Source organism: Oreochromis aureus, linkage group 8 (assembly GCF_013358895.1).
Source record: "Oreochromis aureus strain Israel breed Guangdong linkage group 8, ZZ_aureus, whole genome shotgun sequence".
In the NCBI taxonomy this organism is placed as follows: Eukaryota; Metazoa; Chordata; class Actinopteri; order Cichliformes; family Cichlidae; genus Oreochromis; species Oreochromis aureus.
In genome coordinates, this window is record NC_052949.1 from 14,613,186 (window position 1) to 14,637,626 (window position 24,441).

The window sequence follows — 24,441 nt, forward strand, 5'->3', positions numbered from 1 at the left end:
CGATCAGCCTCTTAAACATGTACATACAGGGACCCCTGCTGGTTGCCATATATGCTTAAAAATCAAAATTCACAATTCAACTTTGCGGGCAACGGATGGAAATAAAAAATAAAAACAGCAGCACAGTACGGAAGCTGTGATCAGCTGTCGTGCAGGGCGATTTCATCGTCAAACCTAGTGATTCAACATCAGTCTACAGGTAGAAGTCATATGATTATAGAGTCAACTCAGTCACAAGATGTGATAATGCTTTAATAATACAGACATGTTAGTGCCATATGAACACAGAAGAAGTGTGTTTGAAATGTGTATAAAAAGGGGAAAAAGGAAACAGTAACACATTAAATAGTTTTGGAACAACACTGGCACACAAGCAATGGAAATAATTACACTGCAGATTAGATGCTGATAGATATTACACATGGTTTAGGATAATAATAAGAATGACTTTCAATGGTTGAACTGAAATTTTTAATGCAGCCAGAATTTACATGAGCTTTTATTTATTTTTAAACAGACAGTACCTCTTTGGATGTTGATGTATGAACCATCTGTCAAACTAACGCAAATCCACTTTAATTGGAGCTGTCTGTGAAAATGAGCATTTTTGTGGATGAATCCCTGTTTATTTCTTTGATATTAATATGACACATTTGATAATATAGTACAGCTTCTTAGTAGGCAACATTGTGGAGAGCTGCAACTCAGTGACCACTAGGTGTCGTTCACTGCACACATTAATTCTGCATAAGTTTACGCATAACCAACAATTACAGAGAACATGACAGGACGGCCACTATACACTGGCTCAAACCCGTTCATGTCTCCAATCACATTCATTTTAGTAAAGCGGCTTGCAGAGAGGAATTAGAGGGCTAAAATAAATCACCTGACTAACATTTGTTTATTCAATGTTGGTATATCGCCAGGTCGTTAACATTCATCTGTCATGTAGGGAAACACTGGGCTTGTGGGTTCACAAATGATTCAAATGAACAAAGCCTAAAAGACTTCTACGTGAACTCCCGCTGGAAACGTCACAGAATCACAAAGACTCCAGATCCCACTCAAAAATCCACATCACATCTTATTTCAAACTAAGAGAAGGAAAGCTGGCCAAACTCAACAATACTAGTCCAAGTCGCCTAAAGAAATGTCACAAATGTAAATAACATAAAACACTATCTGTGAAACTTTGTTACAAGTGCTCTTCAGAAACCGAAACAGGCTCTGCTGGAAAGGGAGGTGCAGTTTGAGAGTTAAGCTCTAGAGACAGAAAGACACAAAGCAGCACTGAGAGGGTGGAGAGAGGAATGTGAGGCGCTGGGATGGTGTGGACGGAGGGAAAACTCTTCCTCTTGTGCTCCACTTTTGCATCCTCTGCTTCGAGCATTGAATTACACCCACATCTGGACAAAACATCTGCACTACTGAGCCCCAACGCCACTTAGGTCATCCATTCAAAGGAGCAGATATGCAAGCGATGACCAAAAACGAGAAAAAGTAAAATGCATCACTGCGAGGAAAATAAAAGTAAACTTTAGAGTGCAAAACCCCTGCAGAGACAAGGAATTGCTAAGTAACACACGCTGTAATCCTGTAAACTTTAATTTTAACGATGGCAGTGAAGGATTTAAGAACGCAGCTAAAGCACAGGAGAAAACGGAGGAAAGAAACCTGCCTTGAAACGGTTTGGCGAACCGTTTCAGTGGGACATTCTTTGGAAGAAAACACGAGTGACTGCCAAGGCAGGGAAGTCCCTCTAATTGTTATTCACAGTTGGCTTGACAGCAGTGGTGAAAGCTGGTTTCAGATTTGGCACAAATAAGTGAGGAAACTGCAAAAGCGACACAATAACACACCGACACATGCCTTCCTTAAACAAAGATCCGTGTAACAACATTTGTCACTGGAGAGTAAGTGAAAAAAAACAAACAAAAAAGAGATGGCATCTCATCATTACACACATTAGTAGGGCAATAATCACAAGTGTTATTCGTATTAAGCAGGAAATAATTGATTATTGTTATTAATTCACATAATTAATGATCAGGATTAATATACTTAAAAAAAAAAAAAAAAAACTATATTTAGGTGGAAGGTCTTTCTGCATGACACATGAAGCCTCAAATGCATCATAACATAATTTTGGTCATTTTTCCCTGCACCAGCTTCAAAATTAATAAGAAATGTGGGAAATTTGGAGGACAGTGTAAAAGTGAATGATCAAAATCATGAATTACAAATTTTTTTTTTTTTTTAATAAACTTGCCAATCTTTTAATGGAAATTCTTTTAGGGTGATCACAAAATTCTCAGAACATGCAAGCACACCACTTACTTTGAATGGAAACACTATCCTTATTTAACTCAGTTTTCACCCTGAATAATACCCAAAATGACACACGCCGACACTGTATGTATGATTGAAGATCATTTTCATGCATAATCCAGCCTGTGCGGAGCTAGACACTTAATTTTTGCCTGTGTAGAGACAGGAGAGTGTAAAAACCAAACAATTGAGGTGCAGACTTTCAGCTTTGATTAAAGGGATTTGACAAATATTTTAGATGAATTGTTTAGAAATTAGACCTTTTCAGAGCCTCAAAATTAATTTGACAACATGGCGAGGTGAGAGCGGTTCACTTGTCATTAACGACAAATGAAGTAGACAGAATATCTGAAGTGTTGAATTTGTAACGTATAGCTTTTCATTGTAATGTTAAATATGAACCTCAGAAAGATTAGGCTAGAAAAACATAAAACCCATCAGTGAGGTAGCAAAACCTTTAGGAATGGTCAGATCAACAATATGATCATTTCTAAAACTACGTGCTGATCAGGTCAAGAACACCAAAAGCCCCAAAAGGCCACAGAAGACAGCTGAAGTCCATGATCACAGAATTTTTTCAATGATTTAAAAAAAAAAAAAAAAAAAAATTCTGTCAAACATGAGACAACTTTGTCCCACTGGACCCAGCCCACTAGTGTCTATTTAAAAACCAAACCAAACCCTATAAGTCCTAAAATGTTAATGCAAATTTTTGTTAAACCCCTTAAATTTATGCTGCAAGTCTGCACTTCAGTCAAGTGTTGATTGTTTGATTTAAAATCCACCATGGTGATGTACAGAAAAAAAAATAAAAAATTAACATCTTGCCCAAATGACCTTAACTGTATATGCAGTACAAAGCTGGACAATCTTTATAATGCAAGTTGTGATGTTGGTTCATTGGTGTGCCAATTTTGAAAAGGCGCCATGGGCAGATTGGATGCTGGGGTAGACACGATTGTAGTCTGAAGGCAGCGCAGTCACATTTAAACACTGCTAAAAATGCAATTTTTTGTTTTTAAGCAAAGCTCCTCAGTCCTACTTTTCAAAGTGATTAGTCAGTGTTCAGTTTTATAAGCACCAGCCCTGGTATGTTGTTATCACCAGTGTTATGTTAGAGCTGGGACTGAGCTGTTGTCATAGGAAACCAAAAAACACAAACACAAATAAATGCTGTCTTCTTTTGCCAACTGTGAATTTTAACAACAGTCCGTAATCAGAACACATTTTTCTTCAGGTGATGTATCAGAATGCAGTGACATTTTATTTAAAAGTTACAAACAAGTGTTCCAGACAAAGACACCACAGTATAACCATATTGCACAACAAAAATCCATCAACATTTCCAAAAATACTGACAAAGAATTCATGACATCTTGCTTTTTTCCTCCACCCCGCCTTTCTTTTTTTCCTTAAACAACCGAACAAAAAAGGAAACCCTCGAAATAAACACTCTTACTCAATCCTTTTCTGCTTTAACTTCCTCTTCTTTCTTCTCGCTGATGGCAGCATCATTTTTTTCCACATTTTCCCCAGCCTCAGCATTGGACTTTGGCTTCTCTTCCTCCTTCTTGGGTTCAGGAAGAAGGATGACTTTCCCAATATTTTGGCGTTCGTGCATGCGCTTCATGGCTTCAGTCACCTGAGAAGAGACAGGAGAAGAACAGATGTTCACATTGGGCAGTAAACTGAGTGCATCAGTCATTTAAATGCATCCAAAAACTATTCGCGAGTCACTAAAACCCTGATAAACACAATCTGCTGTTAAGTTTCTCTCTGGGCAACAACAGAAAGTTCTTGTTTGAATGTTTAACGGGATGAGAAAAAAAAAAAGACAGACTCATACCAACTTGGCCACATATGGCACAACAATGACTTGCAGTTACCTTACAAAAATCTTATCATTTTCAGCTAATGGATGCATATTTACACATCAAGGAGACAAGGAGACACGGAGCCCCCCCCACACACTAACATGTACAGGTTGCTTTGCTTCTGCCATGTTTTGTGTCCACTATTTCTAGAAGGAAACTTTCACCTTTTACAACTATCTGCTTCCCTACATTCATTTCCTGCTTGCTAAATTTGGTACTGGAAAACTAACCTACATATTAGAGAACTGAAGCTATGGTGGGTCAGGAAGTGCAGCTGATGAGTGAAAAGGCAATAAAAAGCAAAAGAAATTGACACTATACATAGCAACAAAAGACTGATCACTGTGGAAGATTTAAGTCCCCCACTTGATTTGAGCAGCTTTAATTGAAAGGTGAACAAAGTCTGCCCCTTGCTGGATTAGCCACTGCCCAGCCAAATAAGTCACAGGCTAATATTTAATTCACCCGCCTTTAGGGTTTGATGAGGTTTCGATGAGGCTATTCAAAGTCACATTTATTTCTATCCAGGGTGGCATTCATTTGTTGCCAAGATCTTGATTTGATGATGCAGCAGAGTCTTCGCCAACACATCCCAAAGATTCCCAGTGGGGTGAAATTGACATGTAATGTTCCCCAAACTGCTCTCTCATTGTCATCTCGGAACATGTCTGTATCATCAAGGGAGAAAAAGATGGGACTGATGGGAAAACCTGGCCATTCAGTGAATTCAAGCAGTCAGACAACCTTTTAAAAAAAAAAATAAAAAAAAAATAAAAAAAAAAATAAAAAAAATAACTGAGAGCACTGAATGCAGACCAGACTAACTGAAGTACCACCAGTTCACAAGACTGACCCTGCATGCTCATATGGTAGGCACTAAGCATCACTTTATTCACCCATCTTCTTACCCTGACACACCCATCACTGGGGAACAGGGTGAATCAGAATCAGACCACAAACCCTTTCAGTTGTTCCAGTGTCCTCTCTAGCAAACTAAAGCTTCTATCCCCCAGCTAGCCTACCTGATTTTTCTTAAGGCTACATGCTTAGTCCCAATCCCTTGAACTGTCTTGTGCATGTGGAAGGTGCTCTTCTCTTGACTAGCAAACACAGCTGTGAGCTTTCCTGTTGAAATCTCTGATCACAACCATTCAAGATTCTTTGCCTGCACTCCACCCATCCCTGCCAACATTTCTTCCTCAAAGATAATTTCTCACTACTCTTCTAGATTTTAATAATGTTTTTGTTATCCCTTAAGCCATCTGGAGTTTCAGCAAACTCCAGATGTTTTCTTTGTTTGATGCAGGGCAATAATTTGACCCGTCTAAAACTGGAGCAATGCCGAGGATTAGTCTAAAACTTGGCCCTGATTCTTTAAGAAATGAGAAGCTGCGCATGGGATCACTTAATAAATAACTTACTACCAGCTGAAATGCATCAATCACTACGATAATTATCCAGTGGAAGGCTCTTGCTCATTCGAGAGCAAGATAAATGTCAATGTATACTTCATCAATATGCAGTGAAGTAAATACAGAAACAGTTCCAACAAGCATCTTCAAAATCTAGGAACTGTTTTATTAGACAATTGTTTTAGACCGCAAACCCGATCAGACTTACCTCCTCAAAGTGATAGCTGGAGTCGATGCGGGGCTTGATCTTTCCCTGCTTGTAGAGCTCAAGCAGCGTAGACATAGTCCTGCCGAAGAGCTGCTCATCAGTGATGTATCCCAGGTGGAAGCCGCTGACAGCTTTGTTGGACTGCATCAGTTTCATGGTGTTCAGAGAGAGCTGGTTATACCAGGTCTTTGCCATGGCCAGCAGGTTCTTCCTCTGGCCCGTCACACAATTGGCTGCACCTGCAATGTCGAACAGTGATAAAGGGCACATTAAAAACAGGCAGACAAAAAACAAACAAAAAAAACAAACAACAAAAAAAAAACAAAACAAAACTTCACAATAGTCGTCTCACAACCTTATCATGACCTCATTTAACTTTAGCGCGTTGCAAATAAATGTTTGAGCATCAACTCTGATTTCAATTAAGTTTTATTTATGCAGCGCCAAATCACAACAACAGTCGCCTCAAGGCACTTCATATTGAAGGGTAGGTCGTACAATAATACATACAGAGGAAAAACTCAACAATCATACGACCCCCTATGAGCAAGCACTTTGGCGACACTGGGAAGGAAAAACTCCCTTTTAACAGGAAGAAACCTCCGGCAGAACCAGGCTCAGGGAGGGGCGGGGCCATCTGCTGCAACTGGTTGCAGTGAGAGGAGGAAGACAGGACAAGAAGAAGAAGAAGAAATATTCAATGCATCATGGGAATCCCCCAGCAGCTTACACCTATTGCAGCATAACTAAGGGAGGATTCAGGGTCACCTGATCCAGCCCTAACTATGTGCTTTAGCAAAAAGAAAAGTTTTAAGCCTAATCTTAAAAGTAGAGATAGTGTCTGTCTCCTGAATCCAAACTGGAAGCTGGTTCCACAGATGAGCGGCCTGAAAACTGAAGGCTCTGCCTCCCATTCTACTTTTAAATACTCTAGGAACAACAAGTAGGCCTGCAGTGTGAGAGCGAAGTGATCTAATGGGGTGATATGGTACTATAAGGTCATTCAGATAAGATGGGGCATGATTATATAAGACCTTATGTGAGGAGCAGGATTTTGAATTCTGGATTTAACAGGGAGCCAATGAAGGGAAGCCAATACAGGAGAAATAGAATTCTTGAATTTTTCTTGTAAGTTGCATGAGACAGACTCGCCATTAATCACGTGCATGATGTCAGTGGAGAAGATGCATCAGGAACAAACTACCCCACAAGAGAAGGCAAACAGTTTAATGCCCGTGTCTTTGTGAGTTTGAACCCAGCTTCATCTTGTCCCCAGTTCGGTCATATCTCGAATACATGTCAAAGCAAAGCTTTTCAGTTCAGTTTAATTAAAACAAAACAAATCTTAAAGTCATAATTTAAAACCTTTATCATGTTATAATTGTCTATGCATTCAACAGATGGGTCAATTAACACTGAATCATGGTAAGTACAGGGAATTCTGCTGTGCAAAGCTACCATCTTGCTAAGCAACAGTGGTGAATCACCACAGACTTGCTTTGAAAACATGGGATTACAGTCCTAGGTTGAAATGCTCTCATCTGACCAAATCCTGAACCTCTGATGTTCCATTCATAAGGAGAAAAGCGGCACAGCGACCTTTCAAGATTGAGCCATTTATTCCGGCAGTTAGAGGAGCAGATTACATGTGAAAAACATCCTCATGTTTTCACAACGGTGGACTCACCCCACGCCTATGGGGTCTGCTACCTTAATTAATGTTTACATCTGCTGAGCATCAACTCAGAGCTGGCTCCAAACCTGCTGATCCCATGTCAGAGAAACCACAGGTGTTGCTGCATTTTAGACTCTACTACCAACAAGGCTGTTCACCTCAATTTTATTTATACTGCACTAATTCACAAGACTCAGTTTACAGTGTAAGGAAAGTACAATATTAGAGAGAAAACCCCAACAATCAGATGATCTCCTATGAGGAGGCACTTGGCAACAGTGAGGAGGAAGAGTTCCTTTTTAAACAGGAAAAGACCTCCAGCATAACCTGGCTCAGGAAGGACATGTATGAATGCCTTTTAAGATATTAGCTTCTCTTCACTGGCTCCCTATTAAATCTGAAATTTATTTATAAAGTCCTGTATGATCATGCCCCATCATACTGCATCTTAAAGATCTTTTAGAGAGATGATCCATTGCCTTTAAGCACTGTATCGAGGTGCAACAGTTTTCATTTTCCTGCTTTTGAAGCTGCTGCATGTTATGGAACTTGGATACAGCTTTAGCCTTCAGCCTTGAACAGCTTGGTATTCATTGTGTAAAAGGAAAAAAAAATTAAAAATGAAGCCGACATTACAATGACAGCGCGTGTAGGAGGAAAAACAAATTATACACTCATTTAAAATACAAAATGAAACCTAAGCTACTTCGCTAAACTAATCAGGTCTCATTTTAAAAATAAATAAATTACTTAAAACACCATGACAGTTTAAATAAACCAAGTGAAATAAACCAAAGACCCCCCAAAGGATGTCTACACAATGCATTTTTTGTTTGTGCGTCTTACCAAAGACTATAATCATGCCCAGGGGCTTCAACAAACTATAGCCTTTTTGGGTGTCAGAGCCACCAAGGGGGTCGAGGACGATGTCCACACCTGCAGAGACAGAAATAAAAGGGAAAAGCTTTGTCATCTTCTGTTATCTAGACACTTACAATGTTCAACACAACGAAAATATGAGAGGCAAGGTTTTTCATTTGTGCAGTAGTAGAACAAGAGTATATTTGTTTTACCCTTCGGGCTGATTTTGCGGATTTCCTCCACGTAGTCTTTGGTGCGGTAGTCGATGGGGTGAGTTACCCCGCCTTGGGTAATAGTCTCATGTTTGGAAGCTGATGCCGTGCCAAAAACAGTCACATCCTGCACAGTTTGACACAGCTGGGTAGCAGCAATACCCACACCACCTACAGATGTGCAGACAGCAGCAAAGACAGGCATGAGAACAGGAGCAGCAGGTGTTTCACTTTCAGCACAAGAGGTTGTGTGCGGTCTCTCTCTGAACCACTCAGCGATTTTCTCAAACATTCAAACTATGCTTGCTTTGAATGTTGAGTTAGCACTCAACCGGGCTCCTAGTAAATACATTTTAAGGGGAAATTACAATGACGATACTGTTACCAAGCAACTGTAGTGAGCTTTTTAAAAATATAATGACTAATGATTGAGACAAAACATTTTACGAGATATCAACTTTGCCCATCTGAATTTGTGTAATCAGTTAATATTTGCATTTGATAAAAAGATACAACCATGAGAAGACAGGTGCATTTCATTCGTCACATGTGCAAAGTTCTGCATCTGTTGTATAACGTGTTTTGACCTTTTACACGTTTTGGCTTAAATGTCATGTACGCACTGTAAATAAAATGCTAAGTGGTTAAGAGCCAGATCTGACATCAATATGTAGGTGTCGTTTCTACAGCAGCATAAGTAATGCTGCTCCAGGACCATGACTGGAGCTGATAAATGATGTCATGGCTTTGCAATCTAAGGGTAAAGGTCACACATGGGAGCGTTTCTGACACCTGTTTAATGTTTTGCGTCCATTTTGACTCAATTAGGTTGTCCTTAAACTAACCAAAGTGTAACTAAAAAAAAAAAAATATATTTGAAAAAGAAGAAAAGAAAAAAGTTACACTTCAAAAATTACAGACTTTGTCTCACACAGGACACCAACCAGAATCTCCTGGGTGTCTGTTTTGCATTAGGCCCTCTCATTCATCACAACCTTTTCCAGGCCTTGATCCTCTTCATAAGACTTCTCTCTACCAGAAGAGCTTTAGTATTTTTACCTGACTGTAAACAAATGTTGAACGGAGCTTCCGAGTCTGAAGTCAAAGCACAAGTGCTTTAAATAGGCATTCTTTTAAATGGTCAGGAGGGAGAGATACACTGCAAAATCTCAGTACCGTCTCACTCTTTGCAGCCAGAGACGTGACCTTAATGTTAACTTGTGCACCATTTTGGGCCTATGAAAAATCTGCGACATTGTAGGGTCAAGGGAATAAAGGCCTACAGACCTTTGCTTGCACTACAATCAGCTGATTTCAGTTCGTAGAGGAGGAAAATAGTGACGCAGTCTGCAGCGTGGATATGGATATAACTTGTGAAACGACTGTATTATGCCATTATGACAACAACTTCAGCTCAATGCGAGCATGCTAACGCTAAGCTAGCCAAGAACCCAGAGTGAAGTTGGGTTGACCGAATGCTGACCCCAGCCCGGCAGCCAGACCCTGAACTTCACCAAGCAGTCAGGCTGCAGCGTGCATTTCTACCGGTTCACGTTTCTAAAGTAAAATCACTGCTTCAGTGAAAAAGCATTTCCCAAGTGGTTGCTAGAGGTTGATGAAGTTAATGGGAAAATGATTATTAAAACCCCAGTTCCACAGGCCTACAGACTGGTCAGTGACCCCTCAGACTGGTTTTCAACCAGTTGGGAAATACACATTTTTTCCCCTAGTAACTGGTGGTTGATTCACATCATACTGAGGACAACTCTTGAGCGAAGAGGTGATGAGAAACAAATAGGTGGGAAAATTACCCAAGTAAATATTTTATAGTTGAGTTTATGTGTCTTATCAAAATATTATCACTGATTTACTTCTTAATTAAATTATGATCCTCATTAGATTTAAATTGGCAATAAAGGCAATGCTTTAAGGTGGAGTCATCATGTGACTGACAACCTCATGAGTATTCACCCTTCATTGATTTCACAGTCAAACCCACTCTATGCTTATTTAATTCCAGCTTTAAAAGATGGCAGTGACATTTATAAACAATCCATGTCCTGTACGGTATGATAAAGCTAAGCCATCACAACACTGATTGGTCAGTGATTGTTTAGGAGCAACATTATTTATGATTTGGTAGGAAATACACCAGCATGGGCCGGTATTAAATCGGAGCTGGTCAGACTATTACTGAGTCATCACCTCACCCTTTTCCTCAAATGTCCTCTCGCTCTCCACATCACACCCAATTCCACAGAGACTGTAATTTAGAGATGCGACTTAGAGGGGGGAAACCTCAGAAGACAGGTGAACAAAAGCAGTGCTTTCTGATCTCTGTGGCCCATTTCCACTTAACAGTGAAAGGCTTTTGAAGATGATGACCACCTGGGCCTGCAGGTTCACCAGTAATCCTTTCTGCCCTCATCTTTACCCTGGCCTCATGATTCATACAGGTCAGCTGACACCCATCCACCCACTCAACAGTGATGAGCAGGCTTTGAGAGGGAGGATGCAGAGGAGCAGAAGAGCAACCGAGCATCACAGTAACTGTCCTGTATTCTTAGACTCCGAGTGTAGGGGGGGTCAAACACTGAGATATTTGTGCTGCTGTGACAATACAACGTTAAATCTTTGAATTCAAACTGACTAAAGTGCAAAGTTAAACAAACACTTCCTCAAACCTCTCAGCTCTAACTGGATTATACCATATGCTCATAACTATCACAGTTATATTGTCAAGTGCAGCTGTTTCACAAGTTCAAGATATTTTCAGTAACGATGTGAAAAATGTGCAGTCATCACAGCCTCATAGCTGAAGGTGTCAACTGCACATGCACTGCAAACTTTTAGTTTTCCTAATAAGAGTGTGGTGATCTCTATTTGATCAAAGGCAGAAGTGAAATGTCACACCAGCTGACCCTATAACTGACATACAGCTAAGAAAGGCCTTTGTTTACTACTCCTGGACATGCACACTCATTAAAGATGGTTTTGTGTAAAAAATTTGCATTTGAGAAGTGTTGCCCAAGCAACCATTTGTGATAATAATCCAGTTTTGTATGAAGATGTTTTGACATAACACACTTCGTCACCTCTGACTTTAAGTCTTTTAGCTGATAATCTTTCAGCACAGAAATGCAGCTGCATTCAAAGAGCTGATTAGCAGCCTGGAGGGAGCGTGCTGTGCGACTCTTTACACGTTGCCCAGGAGACTGACAGAAGGTTTGTTACACCTTCTAATTAGCTGATGACGAGAGTGTCGCACAACATTGGGGATGCCACTGAGCTAGTCTGAGGAGATCCTTCATTATCTATTCCTCAAACTAATTTTCACACTAAGGCTACACGTACGATTATAAAAATAATCAGTTAACCTCTTCAATTAACTGAGTAATGATTTGATATGACACAAAAACTGGGTCATTTGATAATTTTAGGATACACATCAAAACAGTGTTTATCATCTTATACCAGGGTGCAACCGCTGTTTCAGCTCCTCGCCACGTAATGTGCAATTTATACTTCTGCACCGTGTGGACCCTATGGTGTCGCCTGCACGAGTGGACATCACGATTCTCAGCATTTATACTCATTTATAGTGTCTCTGTTGCTGTGCAATCTCACAGAAACGAAGAAGAAAAAAAAACTTAGTTTATTTGGAAATTATTTTCAGGTGTCTCCATGAGTCTTACCTGCTGCCATGTGTATAAGAACACTTTTGCCGGGCCTAAGATTGGCCATCTCAAACAGCATCATGTAGGCGGTCATGTAGTTAATAGTTAAAGCAGCACCTTCCTCAAAACTCATCTCCTCGGGCATAAGGAAGGTGCGGTCAGCGCTCACGACAACTACTTCCTGCCACATGCCGCTGCGGGCCAATGCGATGACACGATCGCCAACCTGAGGGAAGGAAGGAGGGGGACAGGGAGAAGGTGGTGTGAGGTCAAACTAAAACACAGACGTTCACAGCTGTGGAATGATGCATTTCTTCATATCAACTTAATACAGGAAGCTTAAAAGTTTGATTTAGCAAAATTATAATGCAGTAAACTCCAATTACACCTGACGCTAATCTTAAAAAACAAAAGTGGGGAAGTTAAATGCGTGCTTTTTAAACTTTCCTGTCATTCAGCTTAGTTTCACTCTGATTAGTTTTCCTCCTGTGGTCATCTATGCCCCACTTTCAGCAGCTCAGTGCCCCACATTTTGAAACCTGGTGTTCTATTGATCTTTGTAGAAAGTAGAAAACAACTGCATATTTCCACTGTGGGGGAAGAAACCTCAGACTAATATCTCAAAGGCTGAACAATAACAGACAAAGTCTGTAGGACCAAAAGTAGGGAAACAGAGCGCCTGTAACTTGAATAGGCATCGTTTCTGAAAAGAAAAACAGACTGGGAAAAGAATCGTATTTGCTCCGTTTCTCATACAGTGCTGTGCAAAAATCTTGAGCCACCCTTTATTTCTTTTCATTTTTCTCTCGAGGACTTTGTCATTTTGTGGTCTCGAGCAATAGTTCTCCAGGGTTTCTGAAGGTCTTTCCAAGTTTTTCTTTGGACATTGGCTTTTTTTCCCCCTCTCCACTTCTAATGGAAAAAAACCCCAAGTCAGTCTTGTGATTATTAGAGATTTATATTTCATGCATCCTTTCCAAAACACATTCTCACTACATTATTGTCTTTGAGTCCACAAACTTCTGTGCCTCAGTGAAACTCACAGCACCCTCTCAAACAAACTAAAACCATTAAACAAAACGACATTTTCACATTCATTCTCTGGTCATGGGGACATCAGAAATGGGGGCTTATGGGAAATGCTGTTCATATTTAATGGCGTTCCTAAATTCAAAGAGGCATATGACCAACGTTGCGAAACATTCCAAAAATGTGAGGGGTGCAGGAAAGCAGCCTGATCTGATCATGAATGCTGCACAGTTTCCTGCTAAAACAGCTTCAAGAGCTCTGAGTCACACCCACTTCCTGCTGCACACAGCCCATTACAATAGACAGATGACACACACAAATATTTACGCTCGCAAACGCAGTAAACACACACATATGCATACACGTCCACATTTGGTATGTGTGTGCCTCAATTTTTGGCGAGTTATTGTAAGAACCTTAACTTCCACCTCAGATGACACGCTCGATTTCTCAACCCCTGGACTTGTGAAACATTAAAAACTTGCAGGATCAACTCAAATTTTTTTCCTTTTCTTAAAGGGCTGAGTTCATTTCTTGGAAGGTTGACATAAAGTGAAGTCACTGCAGAGACTACAGAGTGGAAATGGGACAGTGAAAACCTGCTGCTCATTTGAGTCAGTCTTGACAAAAACTAGCGCCACGCCTGGTTTTCTGCAGCTCAATAATAGTGCATCAAAATCTGTCTTTGCCACTAAAGCATCTCAGTAGCCCAGAGAAAGAACAGATCTTCATCCATAATTCAGAGTCGTGTGAAGACAAAAGTACATCCTCTTAATTCAAAACTTTTCATATCAGGGGAGAAGTAAGCAAACCCCACTGACTCAGTAGCTTGTAGAACCACAGCTATCAGCCGTAGCTTGACGTGGTCATTTGCTGTATGACTTTCAGTCAGGTTGCAGTCATTGTAAAACCTCGACTCTTTTCCTCTTTCAGCCAGTTTGTTGCAGATTTGCTGCAATTCTTGAGATCGTCATGTTGCACGACTCGATTTGGGCCAAGCTTTGACTCTCATAGCTTCACATTTGACTAGAATATTTTGGTATACAGAGAAATTTGTGGTTGTCTAAATGACTGCAAGCAACAAGCCCAAATCATCACCTCTACCACGATGCTTGACAGTTGTATGAGGTGTTTATGGTGATATGCTGTGATTGTTGGTCACTAAATGTGTCGCTGTGGATTACACCCAAAACCCCTTGGTCTTGTCTGTACAAAAGGCATTACCCCAGAAGTCTTTGCAAATCTCAGCTGTGCTGAACAAGCCACACTTGCTCAGTCTTTTTCATAATTATACTGTCATCAAGTTTAACAATTACCGTGCTAACTGAGGCTGGTAGAGTCTGAGATGCAGCCCACTCCCAGTTTTTCAAGCATGGTAAACGTGACCTTGGTGAGTTTGCTGGGACCTCCACTTTTGAAAAGAATTGTGGCATTGTGCTAACATGCACCTGAATGCTCAGACCAGCAAATTGCCAAAAACTGTTTTTGTATATTTTTAAACATGCAGAGCTCAGTTAATGAAGTGAATTTGATTAGCAGCACCTGGCTGCTGCTGAGCCTGTAAATCTTATGGAAGCAGTAGTTAGTCTTTCAAACGACTGCATACTATTCTGACTGTTTGTGTGCATTTTACAGCAGCCAATCATACAGATTGTTTTGTTTTTTTAAGTTCAAGACTAACACGTGCTCTAAACCAAAAACTAAATTAAAAAAAAATTCTGCAAAATCTACTTGAAAATGGAAAATGTGTGCCTTACACTAAGAAAGTTTAGTGAAATGGTTCCTAACTCCCTCCAGTATTTACGTAATCTAAAAGTTTACAGTAGTATAGCATGCAAATACTCCTAGGACTGATTAAATGCCTTGGAAAGAAAATGCAGTTAAGTGCATCGATAGCTTAACATTTGCACCACATGCACCAGACCAGAAAGCATGCACTGTGCCGACCTAAACACATAGCTTTCTGCTACACATCATGGCCTCGCACATCAAGTCAATTAAAGCCCATATTTGTCAAACAGGTGGCATCTTGCATCCTTTCCCAGGCAGTCAGCTGGAACACTGTAACAAAAACTGTCGCTCCCATCTTCCTGAAATAGCAGTAAAGGTGTGGGGCACAATTGTATATATTGTGCTTTTATTTTAGCATCACTAACAAATGGAAACTGGAAAGACAAGAGAGGCTGCATAACAAATCTAGTCTGTCTTCTTATGAAACAGCCACACCCTGAAGCGCTCTCATCTGGAGGAGCCTCGCTCCAGCCTTTCTCAGTATCAGTCTCTGAAAACACTCTGGCACCCCTTTTTGTTATTGTCTGCACTGCAGTCCCACCCACACCCTTACATTAACCTTAACCAACTATCTCACATGTTAACCTTTAAATTCCTGTTGGGATTTCTCACTGCTTCCTGCACTGCTGCGCCTGGTGCTTTGTGGTGTCTTGTGTTTTGACGTTTCCTTCCAAAAAGGAAGTGTTGGAATGAACCTCTCCCTCTATATGATCCACAAAAATGGAGGGAATGGAAAGAGAGGAGGAGAGCAGTAAGTGGTGAAGAAGAAGGGGGAGAAGGAGGAGGAGGGGGGAAATTCCATGCCGACACTTCAGGATTGGGAGGAGCTTCAGTGTTTCTTAGAAAACACACATTTAATGAAGCCATCATGCAATTAACTGCACGAATAAAGAAAGAAAAGCTGGATCTGGTGGGAAGAATATTCAAGTTCTTTGTACACAAACAGAAGTAACCTCACTGTTAGGCCTTCTTTAGACTACAGCATACATCTTAACACTCATATCTTACCATTTTATTCAAATGAAGATGATCTTTAACGCCCCAGATACAGAAACAATAATGAAAGTGGATTTTACATAATAAGGTCCCTTTGCAATATTGCGCTACTAATTTACAGGGATGAGTTCCAAATTGTTTAAACCACTGGAATAGATTTCATCCAAGTCTATGATTACCTTTTATTGGCACTGTCGTGTTTTTTCTGCAAAACAATCAAGTCAAACACACAGCAGTAAATCTTTTGTGCACCTGAGCCAGATACATGCAAGACTCTTTCTACACAGATCTGAAGATAAAAACATGTGCAGAGCTGCTTTTTCTGTCACTGAACAGGTATCGGGCTCGAATAATAGAATCAATAAGGCATCTGACCTTTAAACAGACTCGATGATGGTGCTGGAATCCATAGAAAACCTAATCTACCATCTTACTTGGTGTTCAAAGAGCCTGCAAATGCAGTGATAATTCTTGTTAGACAACAATCCGAGTTATGAGACCTCCCTGTATGACACAAGCTTTATGACTTCAACATGATGTCAATACATAACAAGCATAAACTGGGGCACTGATTTACTGTGCAAAACTCCCAGGAAGGTCTCATTTCACTTCAACTCATGCAGATCTTACAACAAGCAGTTTCTTTGTTTTTGATGTCAACATTCAAAAAAAAAAATTGAAGGTCAAGATCAACATTCATCCCCAACTTCTGCCTGGAAGTCATCCATTGCCAAGACTTGCATACAAACCAAATAATGCACCTACTGAACCCAGTAGGCTGGCTAAAAAGTGCCGTCAGTCATGTGCAGTGCTTTCCACCTTCTATTAGTGCACACAGAACACAAGAAACTCCTGTTAGATGGAAAAAAAAAACCTTCCTCTTTTAATTTCTGTGCAAACAAATCTGAGCCAACAAGTGAAAAATTACAGAACTTCTGCAAAAGGCTGTGGCATATAAATCCATGAATGTTACTTGCTATGAGTCACTTTGGCTTTATCTTACACATACCACTGTAAAACCAAACGCAGTGCATAAAAGCAACGACCTTTGGCCACTGAAAGATCTTTTTTACTCGAGTATGTGTTTAAACTGTGCCATAATGTAGCTGTGAGGCGCGTGCAAGGTTCAAAGAGGCTAAAATCAGCAGCTCTCTAAATATAATCGAGTATAATTGCCAACATCAGGTGTTACAGCTGACGAGTTTCCATCAGTTTCAAGAATTTAAAAGCAGGCACACACACACACTTGGTTTAGAAATGCGCCTTTTCATCAGAGAAGAAAAATACACGTAGCTTCTTTTGTGCAGGGGAGGAAATGTTAAAAACGCGTCAAGGACAGACTGTCAATCAAACACGGTCAGTTTTCATAAGTGTCACACTTTCCAGCAGCTGCTCAGACAAACACACTACGATTAAGGTTGTTTATTCAATTGTCGCTGCTTGAGAAAGGAAACAGCCAGTCTAAACTCACGTCAGCTATAAATCTGATTGAGCCTTCTGAGATTTGAGAGGAACTTAAATTAACAGCTATTAAAAGAAATTTCAGTTCACGGCTTTCACTAAAGAAACGTGGAAACTGATGACAGCAGCGCTCTGGGTTGGCGTTTGGAAAAGATTACGCGCGTCACGCACTGGCAAGAAATGCAGAAAAATTAAAGGCTTGGATAGTTTGCTTGGCAGCTGCGCAGCCGCTGATCTGACGCTCTTTCATGACCACAGTGGAATTTTGTGGGTGTGGGGAAAGCATTTAGCAGGCCTTTACTCACTTTCCTGTCATTCACATCCTCCCCGACTGCTTCAATGACCCCGGAGCCCTCCATTCCCATCGTGACGGGCGGGGAAGGCAGCAGCTCGTACAGCCCCTGCCTGCCCAGCAGCTCGGCGAAGTTCAGCCCGCATGCCTTGACGCGCACCAGGACCTCTCCTGCCTTCAGTTTCGGCTTGGCCATCGTCTTCACCTGCAGCTTGACTTTGTCGTAGCCCCCATGTCCCGTGAGAACCAGAGCGCGGAAGGAGAGCGGCTTCTCCTCAGCGGCTGGTTCTGCTGCAGCTGCTGGTGGTTCTGCTGCAGCTGCTGGTTCTGCTGCAGCTGGTGGTGGTGGTTCTGCTGCAGCTGCTGGTGGTTCTGCTGCAGGGCTGCTGCTGCCTGACTCCTGCTGAGGTGCATCCGAAGCAGCTGAGGGAGGCTCATCGGGCTTTTTCTCCTGCTCAGGCTGCTGCTGCTGAGTTGGATCCTCTTCGCCAGACATGATAACCACTTTCTAAGTGCGCTTTAAAGCTTTTCAGTTCGACAGTTGCGCCTGTTTGAGCGTTTCTTTCCAAACACTCCAAGAACGAAAAAAAAAAATCGGTTTAGTGCAAATTTTCTAGTATAAAAATGTGAAACGAGCGGCTGTTTCCTGCAGAGTCAAGTCCTCAGTAAGATGTGCGCGGTTTCCTGTGTATGCGCCTAGATCAACAAGTGCCCAGAGTCAAGAGTGGCGTATTTTATACAAGTTCCCGGAGTGATTTTCACAATAAAATACGGATGCCAATTTACCAAAACGTTTTCTTTTTCTTTTCTGTTCTTTTCTCGTTTTTGATGTGGCAGATAAAATTGAATTCAGCAATCCAGAAAGATTTAGATTAGTTTGTTTCAGGTTGTGCAGGTTAAAAAAAGGAGAAAAATGATGGCACCCATGAAGACCTGCCGAGAACTGATTTTAAAAAGTCTAAAGTCTGATTTTAAAAAGTCTAAATAAAACAACTTCATCAGGCAATGCATTCATGTCCAGTATTTTTCATGGGATGAAAATGCTGAACATGAAGATTTTCCGACTAAGTAACATAAAAATAAACAATTCATTTCTAATAATATCCGCGTTTTCCTGCATGAGGACTTTAAACACAAAAGGCATAACAACATTGGATGTACACAACACTTTTTCGGGTACTCAGAGGCGTTAATAGACAAAGCTATAACATATAAAAGACAGCTGCTCTTTACATCCACTGAGCTCCACATTTAAGCATTTTTATATTTCTTAACGTAAACCCAAATTTGGCAGAGATCGCTTCACTTTTAAAAATCTGCATAACCAGCTACAAGCCTAAGTATAAAAGTGATCTTTATAATCATGTTTCTGCAATGTGTCTAATTTCAGATGTGCTAAATATTCGCTGTGGACATGATCATGAGGTGTTTTTCTTTTTTCTTTTCTTCTCTCTGGAGTTTATTTTTTATAGTACATCATCAAAGTAACTTCCGGTTCACTTCTGCCTCCAGGTGGCTTACTTGACAGAGCTTAAAAAGTGACCAATATGTGTTGTTGGCAAAAAGCTTAGAGATGAGAGCCAGAGAGCCGTGGAGAGCGTCAAAGCCCGGACACTGGAGCCCTAGAAAGAGAAGTGGGATTATTAAGATCACGTAATAGTCAGGACTTAATAAATGTGAATAAATTATGTTCTCAAATATAAGTCAAATGTTTTGGCAGTACAAATTACTTTTAAATTCATTATTTAGCTGAATTTGAAAGCTATAGGAACCTATATGCCCCGTAAGCTGGTAACATTTGAAGTTATACATGAAAAAAAGCCTTACTGTAGAATAAATATCATTGTAATGTATTTAAAGCCACAGCTCTCCCCTTTGTTAGATAATTGTAGGATATACTCAAGTGAATTTAAAGGTCCGATCCTCTTATTTGCGATATTGCAGTGACTTATCTCAGTCACCTGACATGTATCCCCCCTCTCCAGACACACACACACAGACACACATACTTTGTGCACACTCACACACACACTCCTGCATGCTGCAGTTGGTTCAGACAGGAAGTGAGGGCATGGTGAGAAAGATTAGAGTTGCCTTTTAAAGAGGCAGAAAAGTCAAACCGAACACTTTGCATTATATATCTATATAGACATAAGGTAGGGTACAGCCTTCACACCACATACTATAGACATCTGGTAAATAAAATCTGGGGGAGGGGGCTGAGTCAGATTCATTTCACTTTTTGATTCATTTCACTTCTCACTTTTTTCACTTTTTTCACAGTTTGATCTCCAGTGGGTCAGACAAATAAAAAGCATCAATTTTCTCAACTCTTTATCAAGTTCAGGGACATGTTCTTGTTAAAGTATTTTTGAGCAGCTTCTTAAAGCAATAGATGAAAACAGATGAGATGACTTGAAGAAAGTGATTAAAATTACAACCCTTAATCTCTCTGGGCATGCTGGTTTTTACGGTTTACAGATTAAATAAAATCTGTAAATAAAACCCTCACATGTACAGTTTCTTTAACAAAACAGTGAAAGTATTTTATCTCAACTTTATCTCAACGCCTCACTATTTACACTCCTGTGCACAAGGTTAATACTGGCATCAGCAGGCTGTGTGTTATTGTGCATTTTGTGAAAAGCAAGTATTTAATGACTTCACTGCAGCTTTCACACTGGGTCTTTTCTAGCTGAGACCTCTGGCCTTGTACATAGCCTCACACCACACGGCTGGTGCAAATATGATGTTAACTGAAAACACAAAGAACTGTGGTTGCTAACTTTGATGTGAGGGGAAGTTAGCACTCTCAGATGCTCTCAGATGTTCTGTGCTTCGGTTTTACCCCCCCCACTGCTTAAAAAGCTGTTAACTACTATAGTTTAACTGCCTTTTCAGCTTTGCTGAAGCTAAAGTAATCAGTCTCTTCTTCTTCTTCATCTTCCAGCTGCTCCCTTTAGGGGTTGTCACAGCAGATCATTTGCATCCATCTCATCCTATCCGGAGCATCCTCTCTGTCACACCAATCCTCTGCATGTCCTCTTTCACAAGATCCATGAATCTTCTCTGAGGTCTTTCTCTTTTCCGCCAGCCTGGGATCTCCATGATCAGCATGCTTTGTCCAGTATATCCACCATCTCTCCTCTGCACATGTCCAAACCATCTCAGTTAACAGTTCACTGTTCTGTAGTGAGTCCAAAACCCATCATGAGTACCTGCATAAAACAAGTCAGATCCCCATAACAACTTAATATTTTTGTCTTGATGCATGCTCCATCATCCAGGTAAAAGTTGATTCTGTTCATCTGGACGTAGCTACGTCCAGATGAACAGAATCAACTTTTGGAGATTTAATGTTTTCTTTCTTTCCCCCGTCATTCACCTTTTGATCATGTTTACATGTCCATTTGATCATTTTTGTGAAGACAGACAATTTAAAAGAAGAGCTCATGCATATCTTTTTCCTCAAAATCGAAAATTAGGACGGCCGCTTTAAGTGTCTTTTTACTCTCTTCACATTGTCTTTGCACAAAATAAACTTGTATCTGCTGAGACTATCAAACATACTGTTAATAAATTCAGAAGATATGGTTTCCTTTTACATGTCACATTAAACTCTTGACGAGGCAACATTTTTAGTTTTCCAAGGACAATTTGACAGTTTACTTTCTTTCTGTTGTTTTAGCAAAAGCAGGCAAGCGCACATTGGCTGTGGGATTTAGTAAAATACTGGAAAACAAGCTATTTTTTCTCTTTCTCTTCTCTCTTTTTTGGCCAGAAGATGGAGCTAACAGGCTGCAAATGTTCTTTAGAAGGTCTAACGCGCTGAGGCAGATCACACAGATCTTATCCCTGGTAACAAAGTTCAGAATGAAGCTGGCATCCTGTGTTTATATACAAAAGCGCAGATTAGTCATGCGGGGGAGTCACACCAGAATCCTTCTATCAGCAGCAGTGTTAAAAACTGTCACTAAACTGTGAAGACTTGTAAAGTAAATCTGAGAAATGGGCCACGCTTATTCTGCCTGTAATCATATATATAAAGTAGACGTCACTAAACTGGCTTTTTAAAAATTCAGCAGATATTCAGTTGTTTTGAACAGAGATATATAAACCCACCTGGGTGGATATAGGGGGGGGTCGGGGGGGGGCTATGTCAAGCTGGGCAGAGTCTGTTATAGAAAGATGTGAACAGCTGCAAGTTTTCATTCAAAATAATAGACTGTTAGCCCGGCTGTATTAGCGCAATAACAGCAGCTGCTCGCAGGGTTAAGCTGCTGCTCTGCTAAGCAGCTACTTTTCTAGCATGACGCGGATGGAATAGACTGAGCGTTATTGTTGTTTACATAGCCGACACCACGTAGGCTTTAAATTTGAAAAGCCAAACAGGAATCTGCATTTTAAGGACGTGACTTTGACCGAAAGCATCAGCTGTGCGCCTCACTTGACTGGAAGAAGCAGTGGAGCGCAGCAGCGCGCAGAGCATGTAGCCGAAACTACACCAGACTGTGGAGTTGAAGTTTTCTTTTGTTTTGTTTTGTTTTTTTTTCTTTATCCGGAGTGTTTTATTCCATCTGTGGGAAAAAAATAAACATTTAAAGCTGCTCTTCGACATTATTATTTGCTGGGAGCTAAATGACAAGGAGGTAGCGACACAGAAGCACTCAGTGATTTAAAGAGGGGAAACCATGGAGAGCAAGGGATTACTTCGCTGTAAGATTGTGGTTGTCGGGGACAGCAAGTGTGGCAAGACGGCTCTCCTTCACGTTTTTGCCAAAGACTCGTACCCAGAGGTAAGTCAGCATTTATTAGAAATAGAAATACGCACAGCAGCCCTGAATGGTGCGACGGCACAGGTGCGTAAAGTCCCTGAAACCACGCGGCAGTGTTTTCACGTAGAGTGAGATCGCTTCAAGAAGGCTTGACATTGTGGATCATTGTGGGAGCTGATTGATACCGAGTTAAATGTGTGGCCTGTAAACATTTATTATAATGTATTTGTGCCGCTCTCTTTGAAAAATATCATGGAAGTTAAAACTCGAAACTGTAAATGGATGTTCTTTTTTTTTTTTTTTTTTTTAAAGAAACATTATGGTGTTCTCGTTGTGTATCATTTCATCATGTCAGGATTTTACCGGGGTTTGTGTTAAGCCTTATTTAAAGGGATGCAACAGCACCATGTAAATTAATAACATAATTAGAATTCAGTGGCCAGTTATCACTGAATCTTTGGCCTACGTGCGCTTTTGCGCACCGTGTCCGTCTGTTGATGTGGGACTTTGCAGGTTTGACCAGAACAGCAGCCGACCAACAACCCGCTGAATAACCGCCTGGGAGCTAGATTGTGCGTTTATACGTTGTGAGACACGAGATATTAAACCCAGGAGTGTGTAATGTTTTATAGTGGTGACCGAAAACCGAATAGAGGCAATAAGTTAGCACAAGTAATAGTTTATCTCTTAGAAGTAGTACTCTGTCTTCTATACTTTGTGTAATTAAAATCATGTAACCAATAGGCTACGACATCTGAAGTAAGTAAAAAAGTTATATATATATATATATATAAAAAAGCTTTTTAAGAACTCAGTTTATGACAAAAAACTTACAGATTGTGGATGGATAAACCCCGAAGCATATATTTTCAGCAAAACTAGAAAGGAATGCAGACTTAACACACTAACAACAACAGGAAATGTGTTTAGTGAGGAAGAAAGAACTTGTGCTCCAAAGGAAGAGAATTTTTATGTGATGTAAGAAATGCATTCTGTCAAACTCTTGAACTGTTGGGATTTATCAAAGCTTTTTGAACTAAAGTTCAGAACTTGCAAATAGGTCAAAGCAAAGCATTGGACTCATCTACTTTCCACACACACACACACACACACACACACACACACACACACACACACACACACACACACACACACATCTCTCGCCTCTTGACATTCACAACTGCACTTACCATCCCCACAGCAGCTATTTGAATTAATTAGGAATCTGACTGTTTTGTGTCATGAAAATCACACCATCTTTCTTTTTTACAGTGGGCATATCATCTCCTCCAAGCTTTGATCTAATTTTAGCCACCACACGCCTCTCGTTTCAGAATTACGTTCCCACGGTGTTTGAGAATTACACGGCTAGCTTCGAGATTGAGAAGCAGAGGATCGAGCTCAACATGTGGGACACATCAGGTGAGATTCCCAATCATCTCTTTATGTTCTCCTTTCAACTCAAGATTATCACACCAGAGTGATGAAAGGTGTGCCGCATCATCAAGCCGTGATGAGGTTACTGAGCGAGGAGCTCCAGATCGGCAGACAGCTGACTCCTTGGAGTGTTCCGCAACTTCCAGGCTGTGGGCCAAAAACATGAGCAACCACAATGTGTCAGGATAATCTGTTGAGAGTACTGACTGTTTTTTTTTTTAATTTCAAAATGAATTAATCTAGCCTGGGATGCAGAAACATAACGTGTGTGTATTTATATAACTTCAGTCCTACTTCAGAGCTAATCTGACACTTTCAGCAGCAGCCTAAGTGTTATGCGGGGCCTCTGAACAGCTTGTTATTCAACACATACCTACTCTGAGTAACAACCACAGCTAATCAACACATGA

At 40.6% G+C, this 24,441-nt stretch overlaps 2 protein-coding genes across 2 annotated transcripts in view; one reads left to right on the forward strand and one right to left on the reverse strand.

Annotated features, from left to right (window-relative positions):
• Positions 1 to 234: 234 nt before the first annotated feature.
• Positions 235 to 18,538, reverse strand: LOC116329811 (synaptic vesicle membrane protein VAT-1 homolog). Its single transcript, XM_031751904.2, has 6 exons — positions 17,833 to 18,538; positions 12,269 to 12,476; positions 8,574 to 8,744; positions 8,347 to 8,436; positions 5,826 to 6,064; positions 235 to 3,973 (listed from the first exon to the last, which is right to left on the reverse strand). The coding sequence occupies exons 1-6, from the start codon at positions 18,313 to 18,315 to the stop codon at positions 3,791 to 3,793; spliced, it is 1,374 nt and encodes a 457-aa protein (XP_031607764.1). The 5' UTR covers positions 18,316 to 18,538; the 3' UTR covers positions 235 to 3,790.
• Positions 18,539 to 22,181: 3,643 nt separating this feature from the next.
• The window catches only part of LOC116329814 (rho-related GTP-binding protein RhoN-like), a 34,733-nt gene continuing 32,473 nt past the window's right edge, over positions 22,182 to 24,441 (forward strand). The window contains exons 1-2 of the mRNA XM_031751909.2: positions 22,182 to 22,615; positions 23,929 to 24,016. Of these exons, the coding sequence (XP_031607769.1) occupies positions 22,511 to 22,615; positions 23,929 to 24,016 (193 nt within the window). The 5' untranslated portion in view covers positions 22,182 to 22,510. The remainder of the gene's footprint in view (positions 22,616 to 23,928; positions 24,017 to 24,441) is intronic.

Coding starts and splice junctions, on each gene's coding strand:
- LOC116329811 (XM_031751904.2), bottom strand. CDS start 18,315: ATGTCTGGCGAAGAGGATCCAACTCAGCAGCAGCAGCCTGAGCAGGAG. Junction 12,477..17,832: donor AGGATGTGAATGACAGGAAA/GTGAGTAAAGGC, acceptor TCCTTCCCTCAG/GTTGGCGATCGTGTCATCGC. Junction 3,974..5,825: donor CCAGCTATCACTTTGAGGAG/GTAAGTCTGATC, acceptor GTCTCTTCTCAG/GTGACTGAAGCCATGAAGCG.